Source organism: Siphateles boraxobius, unplaced genomic scaffold (genome assembly GCF_051911475.1).
Source record: "Siphateles boraxobius isolate OS27281-9 unplaced genomic scaffold, OSU_SipBor_1 55, whole genome shotgun sequence".
NCBI lineage: Eukaryota > Metazoa > Chordata > Actinopteri > Cypriniformes > Leuciscidae > Siphateles > Siphateles boraxobius.
This window is the reverse complement of record NW_027509181.1, coordinates 3,586,109-3,602,168: the sequence shown is the minus strand read 5'-3', so window position 1 is coordinate 3,602,168 and position 16,060 is coordinate 3,586,109. Positions and strand designations below refer to the sequence as shown.

General features: G+C 36.5%; 1 protein-coding gene across 3 annotated transcripts in view; it reads left to right on the top strand.

Moving 5' to 3' along the window:
- The window catches only part of ppp1r16a (protein phosphatase 1, regulatory subunit 16A), a 36,021-nt gene extending 24,747 nt beyond the window's left edge, over positions 1 to 11,274 (top strand). Inside the window, exons 2-11 of one of the 3 annotated variants that reach the window (XM_077205888.1) lie at positions 491 to 864; positions 2,261 to 2,331; positions 3,403 to 3,548; positions 3,644 to 3,747; positions 4,734 to 4,858; positions 4,937 to 5,062; positions 7,119 to 7,194; positions 7,273 to 7,402; positions 7,789 to 7,951; positions 10,111 to 11,274. In XM_077205888.1, coding sequence (XP_077062003.1) covers positions 630 to 864; positions 2,261 to 2,331; positions 3,403 to 3,548; positions 3,644 to 3,747; positions 4,734 to 4,858; positions 4,937 to 5,062; positions 7,119 to 7,194; positions 7,273 to 7,402; positions 7,789 to 7,951; positions 10,111 to 10,596 — 1,662 coding nt within the window. In that variant the 5' untranslated portion in view covers positions 491 to 629 and the 3' untranslated portion in view covers positions 10,597 to 11,274. Of the gene's footprint in view, positions 1 to 405; positions 865 to 2,260; positions 2,332 to 3,402; positions 3,549 to 3,643; positions 3,748 to 4,733; positions 4,859 to 4,936; positions 5,063 to 7,118; positions 7,195 to 7,272; positions 7,403 to 7,788; positions 7,952 to 10,110 lie in introns of all 3 variants that reach the window. The other 2 variants (XM_077205889.1, XM_077205886.1) reach the window with 2 other exon arrangements.
- Positions 11,275 to 16,060: the final 4,786 nt, after the last annotated feature.

Genomic DNA, 16,060 nt, shown 5'->3' with positions numbered 1-16,060 from the left:
GGCTGAGCAGAGATGTGTTTTTGGATATAAATTTGTTCTGTTAAACTATTGAAAAACATGCACTTTATTAATGTTACTTTATAAATTTACTTTATAAAATACTTTATAAATACACGTTATAAATGTATAATAAAATCTGTTTCAGACACACAAACTCTTGTATCATTCAGATTCATTGGTTTATATCTTCCTCTAGTATTTTGAGAGATAAATATTATCTCATTCAAACTAGTTTTATCTATAGCACAGTTCAAAAAGATTTTTATTTTATTTTTTTTATTATTATTTTTTTTATTTTTTTATTTTTTTTTATTTTTAATATTTATCCATCTTTCAGTCTGTATTTTTGGTGTGTAAATTCACCTAAAATGCAAGACATTAGAACTTTTCGCTCTTTCTTTGCAGAAGTTGTCCTCTTGGTCCACATAGGAAAAGTTATCAAGAATATGGTCCGTCTTTGGTTGTCATCTGCATCTCTGTTTGTATGCAGCTCTCATCAGGCACTTGGACATCAGAACTGCAGGTTTGAGAGAGTCGAATGTCTATGATAGGAGACAGCAGAAGGTCCAAGCAGTTTTCGTGGGGTCAGATGGGACTGTGAAGACGTTGAGAGTGTTGACTTGGAAGGTATGGCAGAGCATGCAGAGCTGCTAGCAGAAATGACAACTATCGGCCGTCTTTCGGCCACTGAGCGCCTGAAGCAGGCGCAGAAGAGACGCGCGCAACAGCTGAAAGGCTGGGATCAGATGGACAAGGACAGTGCCCGTGGTCACAAGGGAGATGGGGTGAAGAAAAGCAGAAGGGTGACCTTCCACACCAACGTGACGTTACTGGAGGCTTCAGCTAGGAATGACATAGAGGAGGGTAAGAGTAGAGTAGCAATCTCTTTCCCTTTATTACAGTGGCTGTAGAAAGTCTACACACCCCTGTTGAAACGTCAGGTTTTTGAATGTAAAAAATAATCCAAGATACATCTTGCTAGATCTTTTTTCTTTTGCTAGATCTTCTCTGTTATGTGATATTAAAAGCAGTTATAAATGTAGTTATTAATTTAATGACCATTAAAAATTATTCCTCTTCCTCTCTCACCCAATGAAACTGTTTCATCAGCTGTTAAATCAAGATTATACGCTTTAACACAAGTTCAAAACACCAAATCATTAGTAGATAAAATCCTACTATATTTTCAACAGAAGTTGATTGGTATACTATAAAGGCATTGTCCACACGAATACATTTTCATTTGAAAACGCATCTTTTTCTCTCCATTTTGCCTTCCGTCCACATTGAGACTGCGTTTTTGTTTTGCGAAAACTGAGCTTTTTGAAAACTATTTCCCAAGTGCATAAAGTTGAAAATGCCATTTTTGCTTTGTAGTGTGGACTGTAAAAATGGAGGTATTTGAAAATGATGACTCACGCATGTTAGTCATGTAATATCACAGATATCGATGTTTATACTGGTATAGTGCCAGTTATGTGCTATTCACTTTCACACTGTTGCTAAAGATATGTTACTTTGTACAATCTTCATATCGCAGTCCTGAAAAGATGACAAAATTTACTCGCAATTGCTATCCTGCGGCAAAACATGAGAGCAGTTTAGACTAAACATATGAGTGTTACCTTGGACGCATCAGTGAATGGTGAGATATTTTGCTAAATAAAATGATTCAGTAGAAGAATAGCATTAGAAATTTAGTATGTCTGTTCTTTATCATTTCAGTGAGATTTTATAAAGTTTTATGCATGCGCACTAAGGTGAATTTAGCGTTTTCCGATATTTCAGTGTGGATGAGAGAATTTTGGAAAACGTCTGAAGATGCTAGTGTGGACGGAGAGCGTTTTGAAACGTAAATGCCGTTTTAAAATTTATCTGGATTAATGTGGACATAGCCAAAAATGTGAACATTTTAGTTTAATATTTAAATTGTTTTAGAATGTCAAAATAATTTCACATTGGGCACATTTTTGGAAATATGTTTTCATGGTTTTCTAATATGTATATTTACAATTTGTTTTATTAAATTTGTATATAGGTCCAAACAACCCTCTTGACTCCCTTTTGTTTGGGAAAAAAACACTTTTTAAGAAAAGTAAAAATGAAAATTCTGTCATTTTCATGTTGATTAACATGAGGGTAAATTATAACAGAATTTTATTTTTTTGTTGGATGAACTTTCCCTTTTATATCATCATTTGTTCAAATTGATTAGAGTTTGTTGGCTTGGTGACTTTAGAGCATTTGTGTCTGTTGGCAGTACGAGAGTTGCTGAATAATGGAGTCAGTCCAGACCTGTACAATGAGGACGGGCTCACTGCGCTACATCAGGTACACACTCATCGACACAAACAACACACATACACATAATCTGTGTGTATGTGACCATTAAAGTATTGCTGTGACTAAGCTTCATTTAAATTTAGGAGCACAAGCAAACATTTAGAAGTCAGAATCGAAATTTGGTGTGTGAGTCATGACAAAAGAGTTTACCTTAGAAGTAGCCTAATATTTTCAGTAGGGCTGGGAAAAGATTAATCGCGATTAATCGCATCCAAAATAAAAGTTTGTGTTTACATAATATATGTGTGTGCACTGTGTATAATTATTTTGTATATATATAAATACACACACATGCATGTATTTAAGAAATATTTGCATGTATATACTGTATATATTTATTTATAATTTATATTATATATAAATATAATTTTTTTATATATAAATATAATTTTTTTCTTATATGTATACATGCATGTGTGTGTATTTATATATACAAAATAATTATACACAGTGCACACACATATATTATGTAAACACAAACTTTTATTTTGGATGCGATTAATCGCGATTAATCTTTTGCCAGCCCTAATTTTCAGTTAATTTGACGGGCTGCAGAGTGTTTCATCTTCTTTTCAATATAATTTTCACACAGTCCAGTATCTGCATTCAAACTGATGCCGCAATGCTGCTATTATATTATGAATTAATTAAATTATATTTAAATAAATAAAAATATTCGCATTTAAGGATTAGTTCAACCAAAAAGGAAGGATACGTGTACATTTCGTTCATCGGCGTGTCTGTGTGAAAAAATGGAGGAACTACGCAAATGTTGTGTAAAGAAAGAGATTTCAGTTTTGCAGTTATTTGTGAATTTTTGTCAAAACAAAAGTCTTGGCGCCATCAAAATTAAAGTCTGCTTCGGACACCTAATGACCAAACAGAAAATCATTGATTAAAAAATGCCAAATATCTGCCGATATATCAGCCTTGGCAACCACTACACAAATCAACTAGTTGGTTGTTGGAGGATTTAGCTTTGCTGTCTTGGCACATCCCTACTATTGAATCATGTTTTTTTTTCTACAGCCAAAAATTCAGATAACTGTTTCTCCGCAGAGCTGCATAGATGATTTTTTGGATGTAGCTCGCTGTCTTCTGGACGCGGGCGCAAACGTGAACGCATGCGACAGTGAGCTGTGGACTCCTTTACATGCAGCGGCCACCTGCGGGCATACTGACCTCGTCCAGATGCTGATAGAAGCGTAAGTCTCAGTTTATTTGTCATGCAGATCTTACTGCGTTTTGTCATACACAACTTTTATTCTGTGATAAAGACTATCTGAGTTCATGTGTTTAGGGGTGCAGATCTGTTGGCGGTAAATGCTGATGGAAACATGCCGTATGATCTGTGTGAGGACGAGGCTACGCTAGAGCTCATAGAGATGATCATGGCAGAGCAGGGTGAGGGTTGCCTATAATTTACCTAATACTGAGCTAAATCAAACCTCTTATGTGTGTTGTTGAACATTATCTTTTACTTTTTTTACTTTTATCTGTTACTTGGACAGGAATGCATTTAGAGTTGCCAAAAGTACTGACTTCGTTTCAGTCTGTACTGAAATTTAATGACGATACCAGCATTTCCCTCTAGCATTTTGAGTAAATGCTGTTGAACGGATTCTTAAACACCTCTGATTGGCCATTGTGTTGACACGCTCAACATAAACAGTGCCTAGCATAAGTGAACACACCCATGCTAAAGTTGACTAAAAAGAGGAATAATGCCTTAATTTAAAAAATGAGGAAAAAATCCAACCTTTAAGGACACCAATTTTCTTTGTAAATGAATAATGTATCGTAAATAAATAAATGTTCTTCCTTAAAATACAGGGTGCATAAGACAGGACACCCCTATGTTAAATTCCCATAGAGGCAGGCAGATTTCTATTTTTAAAGGCCAGTTATTTCATGGATCCAGGATAATATGCATCCTGATAAAGTTCCCTTGGCCTTTGGAATTAAAATATCCCCACATCATCACATTCCCTTCACCATTCCTAGAGATTGGCATGGGGCACTTTCCATAAGATCATCTCTCAATGCAAATCATACTAGCTGTTAGCCTAACTGAAATAACACCATGCCAATCTCTAAATATGGTGAAAGGAATGTGATTATGTGTGGCTTTTTTAATTCCAAAGGCCAAGGGAACTTTATCAGGATGCATATAAAAAGTAACTTTACACTATGTTACAGATTTACAGCAAAATTCGATTGTATAACACTTGCTACTTATAACTAAAAGAGCACAGACCCAACTAAATCATAATGGCTGTAACTGTTTAGTAGCATTTTAAACTGATTTTGTAGATAAGTTATTGCAGTCCAAGTGTCAGTGATTTCTTAAACATTTCACATAAGTCTATTATCCATATGTTTGTAATTAGGGATTACTCAGGAGAGAATTGACGAATGTCGCGGAGCCAAGGAGAAAGCGATGCTGTCTGACCTCCAACAGCTGGTGGCGAGTGGAGCTGATCTGAATGTGAAGGACGAGCAGGGGGCCACTCTGGTGAGAGACCGCAGTACATACAGACAGGATGATCATTTATAATATTACAAAAAACTAAAGATCCAGTTCTCTGTGTAGCTGCATATAGCTGCTGCTAATGGGTACATGTTAGTGGGGGAGCTGTTGCTGGAGCACAGGATGTCTCCTGACGACCGGGACGCTGACGGGTGGACGCCGCTCCATGCTGCCGCCTGCTGGGGACAGGTGAATACTGACACTTATGAGGGTTTATAATCTGCAGCCTGTATAAAATCCAAATGTACCCCATTTATTTTCTTAATGCATGTTACTGGTCTACTAGCTTATTGTAGTTTGTAAACATTTTTGGAAAGACCTTTAAGCAAAATATAGATATTGAGTTCTCATGTCGACTTAAATGATCTAGAATACACCATCATAAAGCAAAGTTTCATAGGGAGTAGTAAAGCGTTTGTGTGTTAACAGACACAGTTTAACCGTGATGTAGAAAAATGACACAGTTATAACATCACATCTGAAATGTAAGAGAGGTATAAAATAAAATAAAATAAAAAGGCCACTGTCAGTCATGCTTGCGAAAGGTTGTTTGGGTCGATCAGTTTGTTCTCTTGTTCTCTGACTGTCATTATCGGACTAGGGCTTGAACTGATATGCAAAACTGATGGCATAGTTAGCGTAGTTACAGTGGTATTTACAGTGCTTCAGCTTCCAATGCTGAAACAAGCCGGTTATAGTAAGGGGCGTTACATTTCTGGTATGCTCCAAGCAGTTTTTTTTTCTCGTTTTTTTTTCTCCATTCTGCCACTTGATAGAGTTTTGGTTCCTTGTCACTGTCGCCTTTTTTCACCTTTGCTGCCATTGTCTTGGCTTGCTTAGATGGAGACATTAAATTTAACATTTAATTTCATATTCAACAATAATATTGATCTGCCTGCATTGACACTATTATACAAGAACTGAACTGAGCTGGATGTTGACATCTCGGTTTACTCCAGAGCAGCTATATATAAATGAATTGAATTAAATTAATAACTTTTTTTTAAAAACAAAAATGAAACATCACTGAACATACTTAAGCTGGACTGGAAACAAACTTTGTTGCATTATTTTCTTGTTATCTCTGTAAAGCTGCTTTGAAACAATCTGTATTGTAAAAGCTATACAAATATATATGACTTGTCTTTACTTGACGAATCACAACAGACTGGGACCAGCTGGCCAATCAGAAAAGACTATGCTTTTTTTTGGAAGACGGGTAAAAAAAACAACAACTGGTAAACACTCTCTGCTCCAACACACCTCTTTGTAATTTATGAAATGTTCCTGAAGATCTTAATTTGCTGATACAGATGTGTTTGATTAGGGTTGGAGCTAAACTTTGTTGTAAGGTAGATCCCTAGGAACAGGATTGAGTGCCCCGGCCATTATACAACCTGCCATTTAAGGAAGGGTAGGCAATTTCAAACAGGCTAGTAATAGCAAGCTAGCTTTGAAAGCATAAGATACCACCCTCCCTTCAGAGCGCTCTCCAAAGCCACGGCTCCTTCAAAACACTACAGCATCTGCAAAGTGTCACGAGACGAGAGACGGCGTTAAATTACGTAACATAACATAACATTACAATAATAAGGAACGTAAACAACTTACAGAGCTCTAGTTGTACCACCTGACTGCTGTAGATTAATTTCGCCATTGATAGTGTTGACATAGAAACGCATAAGTCTGAGGACGTGAACTACTGTGAGTAGAATGTCACGGGTTGCCATCATGTAACGATTACGACATAGCGTGAACGCAGCATTCGCTCGTTGTTTTGGTTCAGGAAGAACTGTAAAAGGCGGCTGCTGTTTGTGGCGCTTAGTCTGCATAGCCTTACCTAACGCGCTGATGATGTGTGTGTCACAGGCAGGTAGGTCGGTTTTTGGTCGGTTTTTGGTATGTTTTAGCATTTCACCCACTTCTATTATTGATTGCTATCAGGATGTGAAGGGCGTTTCAACCAGTAAAAAAAAATTGTCTTCCTTTTAACGGGCAATAACAACTAACCAATAATAGTTGATGACTGAGAAATTAAGGATAGGCTCTTGGCCTTTTTAAAAATTAAAAAATTAAATGCCTTGCCCCACCTTCTGTTTAGTAAGTAATAAATGGTAAACTTAATAATTTCAAACATGTAATGGACCTTTTTAAATCATAAAGCTGTTAGTTGGAATGATTATATTGACTTTAATGGCAAAATTGATGTTTATTCTTCCGTGATTGTGTCTTTCTGCTCTTATAGATCCAGATGGTGGAGTTGCTGGTGGCTAATGGTGCGAGTTTAAACGCCAAGTCTGAGCTGGACGAGACGCCTCTGGGTATACGACACATCCCACATGTTTGATCAGGAGTGACTTGGCAGGAGGCTTCACGGTATTACTTGTGTTGTTTTGCAGATGTGTGCACTGATGAGGAGGTCCGGGCCAAAATGATGGACTTGAAACACAAGCATGATGCCATCATGAAGGGTCAGGACAAACACAAGAACACATTGCAGAGACGAGTGTCCAGCACAGGCAGCAGAGGGTGAGAAGAACTAACAGCAAAACTAAAGTATTTAGTTTACGTCACTGCCCGGCAAAGCTGCACTTGACAGTGACAGTTGTATTAAAAATCGAATTGATTCCCCCTTTATATTTAAGAAGAAAATGTTACTACAGCATACAAATGATAATTTGCACCAGAGCATACATAAAAACCATGGAAACAGCCTCGCTGACTGTGATTGGAATGCTGTATTTTTTGCATCGCTCAGTTGCTGTACCGTTTACACTGGAATGCTGACATTTTTCATGATTAGATAAGTTTTATCATGCTAATTGTGATCTTAATATACAATTAATAATGATAATATAAAGAACCCCTCTGAAACAGTGTGTGTGAGCTCTTCTTTGTGTGGATTGTGTTTACAGTAAAGTAGTGAGGCGCAGCAGTGTGAATGAGCGCAGCAGTCTGTACCGTAGAGAGCATCAGAAGGAAGCCATGGTGTGGAAAGAGAGAGGAAGACAGACAGATGCCCTGGATGATGATGAAGACAGACAGACGGATGCAGAACTGAACCTGCACGCTGCACTGGTGAGAAATGGGCTTATTCCTACATCTTCTATGTACTTTTTTCACAGTTGTCAACTTGGTAAATCTTGTTTATATCTTTCTCTCTTATGACCAACGTAAACAATTTTTAAATTGTAATATATTCACAATATTACTTTTGCTTCACTTGCCTCGATTCTTCATGATCGGCACGATTCGATTACGATTTGATACAATTGTCAATCCATCTTTTCCTTCAATTCTTTTATTAATAATAATTACTATTCAGAATACTATTAATAATCACAATGTAGTTCCTTTTCTATTTTCTATTTCTTATTAAAAATAAGACAAAAGATGCAAATAACAAACATGATTATGAATTATGTTTGCAGATATTCAGGAAAATCAACTACTCGTTTCTCTGAAAAACAATGCTACAGCCAGTTATTCTACTTTGTTTTGTTTGGGTCTGTATTATCCTGCCCACTGCCCATTTACCCAATAGTATTTCGACACACCGATAATAAGACCTAATGCACAGATCTAATATAATGTTAGACATATTTTTTCCCCCAATTGGTTACGTTCACTTTAGACATTTACATTTAATCATTTGCAGACGCTTTTATCCAAAGCGACTTACAAATATGGAGAGCAATAGAAGCAATTCAACTAACAATAGGACAACAATATGCAAGTGCTGTGACCCTTCTCACTTTAGTCTAACGCAGTATATGTCATATTTAATTTTTATAAATAGATATAGATTTGAAGACAAAAGAAAGTGTTAGTATTAATGGATCAAGTGTTGCTGAAAAATGGCTATGGACTCAACAGCTCGGGTTAAGTCCAGCAGGGAACAGTCCAGGTGAAGGTCCTTAAAAGTGATTTGGTGCCTCTTTGAGATGGCACCGCGAGCCAACGTTCACTTGCAGAATGCAAGTTTCTGGATGGAAAACTTCCATTGATAGAAGGTGCTATAATAACTAAAAAAAAAAAAAACTATGTGAACTGTGTTTGCATTCACCAGCAATATACAACTATATACAGAGCATCAGAAGCATCTGTTCCTTCAAATGAGTCAGATCTGATAATATTTTCCACTGTAAGGGGTATACAGTCAAAGACCCAGAACCAGATATGAAGAATGAAGAATTTATAATATAATAAAAAATTAAAGAAAAGTTTTACTGAAGATAGGTTTCATCAGCAGAAGTCAGCTTCAAGACTCACAGGAGTTCGTAGGCAGCCCCGCTTACAGTTACAAAGATCACAGCAGTTATACGATTTCCAAGGTCTAAGCTACGTCATTGCTTACAGGATGAATGATTCTCATTGGCTAAGAAATAGATTAACACAGTAAATTTCCACACATATACAGATAGACTGAAGCATATCTCCTTCGATTATACAGCTGAAGTTAGGCACGTCATGACCTTCCTGGTCTCAGATTTGGGTTGCTGGGCGTCAGCATGTACAGAACAACAACTCAGTCAATCTCCAATAATGCCAGTGGTTCCTTAACCTGTAACCAAGAAGACTAACACACACACCGACACACAGCTTTTCCAAGGTTGGATTTGGCCAGGCTCTCACTATAAACAGGAGAGTCCTCTCAAAACATCAAGATAATGCGTTCTTTCTCTCAAGGATAGCTAAACTTTAGTCTAACTGGAAAGAAAGGCTTTAACAAAGAAATGGCCCCTTAAACTATTGGCTTCAATGACCCCTATATGTTTTAACACATTGAAGACCTTTCTCAAACACAAAACAAGTCCCTATTTCATTTCTGGAAGCTGGGTTAAATAAGCAAGTACGGTTACTGCATTCAGATATCAAATACAGACATTAGGGAATACATGAAAAGATTTTACAAAGTAAAATCTCCAGAGAAGTCATTCAACTCATTTGATATTTAGAAGGAAAAATATTGATTAATACCTTGATTATAATCAATCATTACATATACATTGAAGCAGCAGTGGATTCTAATCCACCCCCTTCACCACGTTTTCCAACTACTTGGGCAGTGACTGCTTATGGCTATTTTGAATTTAATGATTGCAATGAAAATAGAATGATTGTGTAAACGGCGAACTGATCTTGTGTTTGAGAGCCTCTATTGAGCTCAGTGATGTGTTTGTGTCTTACATATAGATATATAGATTTGACATAAATTTTTCCCTCCTTCACTTTAGGCGTCCGGCACTAATGCCACCCCTGTTCCTCCATTAGAGGTTGTCGAGGTGGAAAACGGAGCTCAGGTTTTGGGGAACGGCAGCACAGCGTCCTTTTCTTCCTCACTTCCTGGAGAACTCCAGGGCGGGGGCCGCAGGGAACGCAGCGCCTCCTATCAGCTCACTCCAGATTCGGATGCTACTGGCGGGGACAACATGAGCAGAGAGAGATCTCACCACACGCTCGCAGATCTCAAGCGGCAGAGAGCGGCAGCTAAACTACAGAAACACCCAGCACCTCCTTTACCCCTGTCTGCAGGCCCTCAGGATGAGCTCGTCCCTGAAGGACCCCAAGGGCCACTGGAACCCCTTGAAACGGTACAGCAGGATGCGTCCCCCAATGCAGTGTACTTTACCCAAGCTAGTGGAGATCCACCTCTACTGAAGCTGAGAGCACCAGAAGAGGACACGACTAACACAAAAGAGCCGTGCTGTGGACTCATGTAGAAGCAGCAAATGAACACGTTTGGCTTCATATGATCGCGCCGTTCTTATGCGATACATGGACGAACGAAAGATATCAGGCAGGTACGTACGTGGAAATGATATGTCTGAGTCAATCTTTCTCTCATGGACTGAGTGAACTCACATTTTCAACACTAATATAAATAATAGCACATAGGAATAATGACGGACTACACAGCTTCTTGATTGAATAACTCATGAAGAAATAAAAAGAAGAAAAAAAGAGCCCACGTTAAAACTTACATTATTTGCAGTATTTCACACTATTATGCTAATCCTTTTATTTTATTTAGTTGTTATGGTCATTAAAGTTTCAAAGGCTCTGTTCAATACAGAAAAAAACACAGCACTTTGCTTGACCAAACTTTCAGCAATCGTCTTATCATTAATGGATATATGTACTGCATATGTAAAAGTGTATTTGTGTAAATAAGCTCATTTGAATTGCACTTATCAAAGTAAAATCGCATTTCATTAACAGTTCTTGAATTTTTAAGGGCTTCAATCTAACTAGTACGCTTGCACTCCAACACCTGGTCGCACAATTTCATACTGCTTACTGCTCTGAAAACCCTTGTATCCAAGCTTCTCGATGTTGATTGCCTTTGAGACTGAAGTTCTTAAGCTAATTTTATATTAATGTAAAAAAAATAATAAGAATAATAATAATAATAAAAAGATGCACTAAGGTCAGTGTACCTTCAGATAGTTTGTTTACTTTACTACAAACTTTCTCATGAACAATCTCATTTCTTTTTTTTCTCTCTTTGTTTTAATGCATCAAATGAAATTTTTTTTTTTCTAATTATGAAAGTTAAGACTTTTTGGTCTGAATACCTTCCAGCCATTTAATTTTCCATGTAAAAAAAACAAAAATAACAGTTTAAAAACGGAAAATTATAATTCGGCTTGATTTTGAGTTTTTTGTTTGTTCATCAGTAAATACATAAGTTTACAGCTTGAATATTTTCTGCACACATGTTGACGGCACTGGAACACTGCTTTCTTCTCAATGGTCACCCGCTCCATCTCGCTTTACAATGATCAGTTTAGCAAACTTAAAAATGGTTGTAAACAGCCTACCTGAATCGTGTAGATAGAACTTGGATTTGGCGCTTTCATGTTTTTTGTCTCATATGTCATGTTCAAGGGGTCATAAAAACACTGGCAGAAAAAAAATAAAAACCATTATGACTGTTTGTGAATAGCCGGTGTTATATTTAACACGTGCCTGAACATAACCAAGCACAACCATGGAAAGCTCCCAAAATTGCAGGAAGCTCTCATTCTGTTTTTTTCCATGTGTCATAAACCCATATATTCCCATATGAATCTATGACCCATGTGAATTTATATTTAACCCTAAACATGTCCACTGTTGCCCAAGAAATTTATATTTAAAATTATTATTGCTTAAATAAATACAAATATAAATATATATATATATATATATATATATGTAAATATAAGCAATATAATATATATATGTGTATTACATATATATAAAAAGAATTGTTTATAATTTCTATGATTTTGAATAAAGTAAGAATTTTGTATAAGGAAAATTAGCGTATCTGCATATTCTATTCATCATTGTTTTAAACCAGAAATGAAATATAATTTTTATGGTGTAAGTGACTGGTTTAAGTGGTTTAGTTAGTTTTTATTTTTTCATAACAGTGCAGGTTTAATTAGTTTGTACTCAAATGTTCAGTGAGATTTGAATAGAATGAGTGAAAGAAACACTAAGTTTGTTATGACTGGCAGAAATGGATGAATGATTTTCAAAATATCTTTAGCTTTTTGCACTTTGAGGCTTAAGACTGTATTTCACAAGCAATAGTTCTATAGTACTGCTTTATTTACAAGCAGATTTAACATCTAATTGTTTTGTGTAAATGACAGCCATTCTTTTCTTCAGGAACACACCTGTGAAGCCTTGCACCTTTTTGCACTTTGTTTATCTGTTCTGATCACATCAAGTGGTCTTGTACTTTGCTATGATGCTCCAGTCTTAAAATGCAAAGAATACGTGTCAGTGTCCTAGATGCAACTACATAAGAGTTTTGTTTTATGCAGTTTGGCTTTCCAATGTGTTTTACTTAAAAATAATGCAACAATTTAACATAAATTACTCTTTGTCTTACATGCAAATGCATTACTTGTAAATCTCTGTTTTTCAAATTATGAACTGTAAAAATGGTTTCATGGATTTAATTGATTTTTGATTTATTTTTATTTAATGAACTTTGAACCGTTTGTGTGATATGTTTTAGATGTGTTATGAAATAGAGACTCAATGAAGAGCAGATGCTTAATGACATTATTGAGAGATTACATGAACCCCATGAATGTCAAACATTTCACATTTATCAAATATCTAGGAGCTTATCATGATAATTGGGGAATTACCTGAGCTTTATATTCTAGAAGACGGTATAAAATTGATATTCTAGAATGTGACATTAACGTGTTACTAACTGGGTAACAAGTAACTGTAGGTCTCTGAGGTGCAATGATCAATTTGGATGCAGAAGTCTGTGTTAAAACTAATAAACACTTTTTCAGGGATATTTTATTTTTGACAATTTTGATATATTTGAAATTGAAATATCTCTGGACTACGTAATCTGAACTCTACCACGAAACACGTGCAAACATTTAATCTTGACATCCAGTGTTTACTACTGGACAGCACTTTTCACATTGTGAAATGCCTTAAATGTAAAATGTCATAATATTCCATGTTTTTTTTGACATCCGTTTTATACATGTTCCTTTTCTATGTCATCTACTTCCTCTGTTAAATTAAACTCTGGTGTCTGTAAATATATTCAGAGACAGAAAAGGTTGAATAAATTATACCTGCATATTGAAAGTTTATGAATAATTCAGTTATTGAGAATTTTGTGTTCTTGTCAGCCTTTGTGTCCCGAACTGGATAAAAGTTTGTTAGGATAGTATTACTGGCTACTTGCAGTATTATTAAAGTATTATTCTATTTCTACTAAAGCACTTATCGTTAATGACATTATCACAACCTAGACGTGCTCTGTTTGACAAACCTGGCTAGCCAGATGATTGCATTCATTTAATTGATCCTACCCCCTAAAATCTAGTTTCAAGTAGGCTATAGTTCTTTTGAAGTGATGGTGCTTTATATAACATTGACTAGTGACTCTTCTTGGACAGCACGTCAAATACGCATATTTTACACTATATCTGATTACATGTAAGTGTGAACTCGTGAAATGGTATATATGCTGAATTCCAGTTGGGATTTAGACCATTTCACCTCTCTATCAGACCAGTGTTTCTCAAACTTTTTCTGCCATTCCCCATTTTGGAGGTAGGGAAGGGTTCCGTGCCCCACCTGTCCTTAATCGCCCCAACAAAATGTTAATAAACTAGGCTTTAAGTTAAAATGTATTTTATTAACATGACATTTTAAAAACATAAACAGGACAGTAGATTAAAATAATAATGCAATTGTGTTTGTATTTTGCCTCTGATAACATCAAATTCAGAAACGGAGAAAATACAAGTGTGGTCTAGTCGTGCTTTGCTTTATTTTGTCACTTGGCAAACTGCATGCAAAAAGAACAAACAAAATTGAAAAAGAATAATAATAATCTTAGGGTTTTTCTTGGCTCAAAACGAGCCGGAGGTGGTAAAATCCTAATAATGTACGTATTTTAGGTATTTTAATAAGAGTATTTTGTATTTTTCGAAGACTATCATGTAAGCTACTGTTTCTCCCACAGTATTTTGTGTGTGGACCGGTACCTCCATAGACAGTAAAAGAAAGGGTAGCCTACCTCTATGAGGGTCTGGGGGCATGCTCCCCCGGAAAATCTTAACTAATTTACTGTCTGCAATGAGCCTGTTTTGTAGTAGGCTACACATCTTTTCTGAGCCAGAGACGGGCGCGCTCAGTGCTTGTCATATATCACAACTATTCTTGTTTTCAACCACATAATGTTTATTTTAGATTTAATTTTTCAGCACGACCTGGCACCTGCTCACAGTGCCAAAACCAACGGTAAATGGTTTACTGACCATGGTATTACTGTGCTCAATTGGCCTGCCAACTCTCCTGACCTGAACCCCATAGAGAATCTGTGGGATATTGTGAAGAGAAAGTTGAGAGACGCAAGACCCAACACTCTGGATGAGCTTAAGGCCGCTATCGAAGCATCCTGGGCCTCCATAACACCTCAGCAGTGCCACAGGCTGATTGCCTCCATGCCACGCCGCATTGAAGCAGTCATTTCTGCAAAAGGATTCCCGACCAAGTATTGAGTGCATAACTGAACATAATTATTTGAAGGTTGACTTTTTTTTGTATTAAAAACACTTCTTTTATTGGTCGGATGAAATATGCTAATTTTTTGAGATAGGAATTTTGGGTTTTCATGAGCTGTATGCCAAAAACAATAAACGAACAGTGTATGATTATGATTTAGGCATTACAGGTCAGAAGTCAGATTGGATCAGAACATTCAGAATATTATCCAGTTCCATCTGGTTGAAGATTGGAGTTCAGTGTGGAGTACCACAAGGCTCTAGAACTATTGCTTTTCACCCTACAGCTACAGACTACATGCTACTGGTCCCATCAAATGCCAGCTGATCCTGATCTTCAAGCAAATGGAGCTGGATGAAAATTTTGAACGTGATGCAGCCAGGAATGATAAATCGCACCATGTTTGTTCTTTTGTCAAGAGGAGAACTTGCCCCCTTACTGAGTCTGGTTTCTCTCAAGGTTTTTTCTCCACCTGATGGAGATTGGGCTCCTTGCCACTGTCTGCTTAGTTGGGGCTTCAAAGACACTCAATTCAGTAATACTGCATTATCGATTTGACTGCACTGTAGCCTACTATCAAATAAGAACAAAAACTTGAACTGAAATGAGTTTATGACACCACTGTCTCCCACCGAGCTGCTTATCTAAATCGAATTGGTTTCATAATTGATGAATCCTGCAACATCAACAGTTATTAAACTTAATTAAATCAACATTGGGCTGACTCATATGAACTATTGTCTTCTGTAGAGCTTCTTATAACAGAATTTAACTCATTTGATAATTAACTGAATCTACACTGAACTTAAGCTGAACAATGAGACCATGGTCTTCTGCACAGCTGCTTTATAGCAGAAATTGAATTTGTCTCATTTTATATAGTATGGCCAGATGTATTGTGTCTCCATATACAATACCTGGAAGTCCCCAGGTGATGCATATGATGCATAATTACATGCAACTAACCCTCAACCAAATCCTAATCCTATAGTAACATGTAGTTGCTTAATGTAATTACACTGTAACAATGACACCTTAAAATAAAGTGTAACCGGAAGAGCTCCTAAATTAAGCTCTAGAGAGACTAAAGAAAGGTGGCGTTTTCATATACTTGAAATAGTTTATTAAAAACAATGCAAG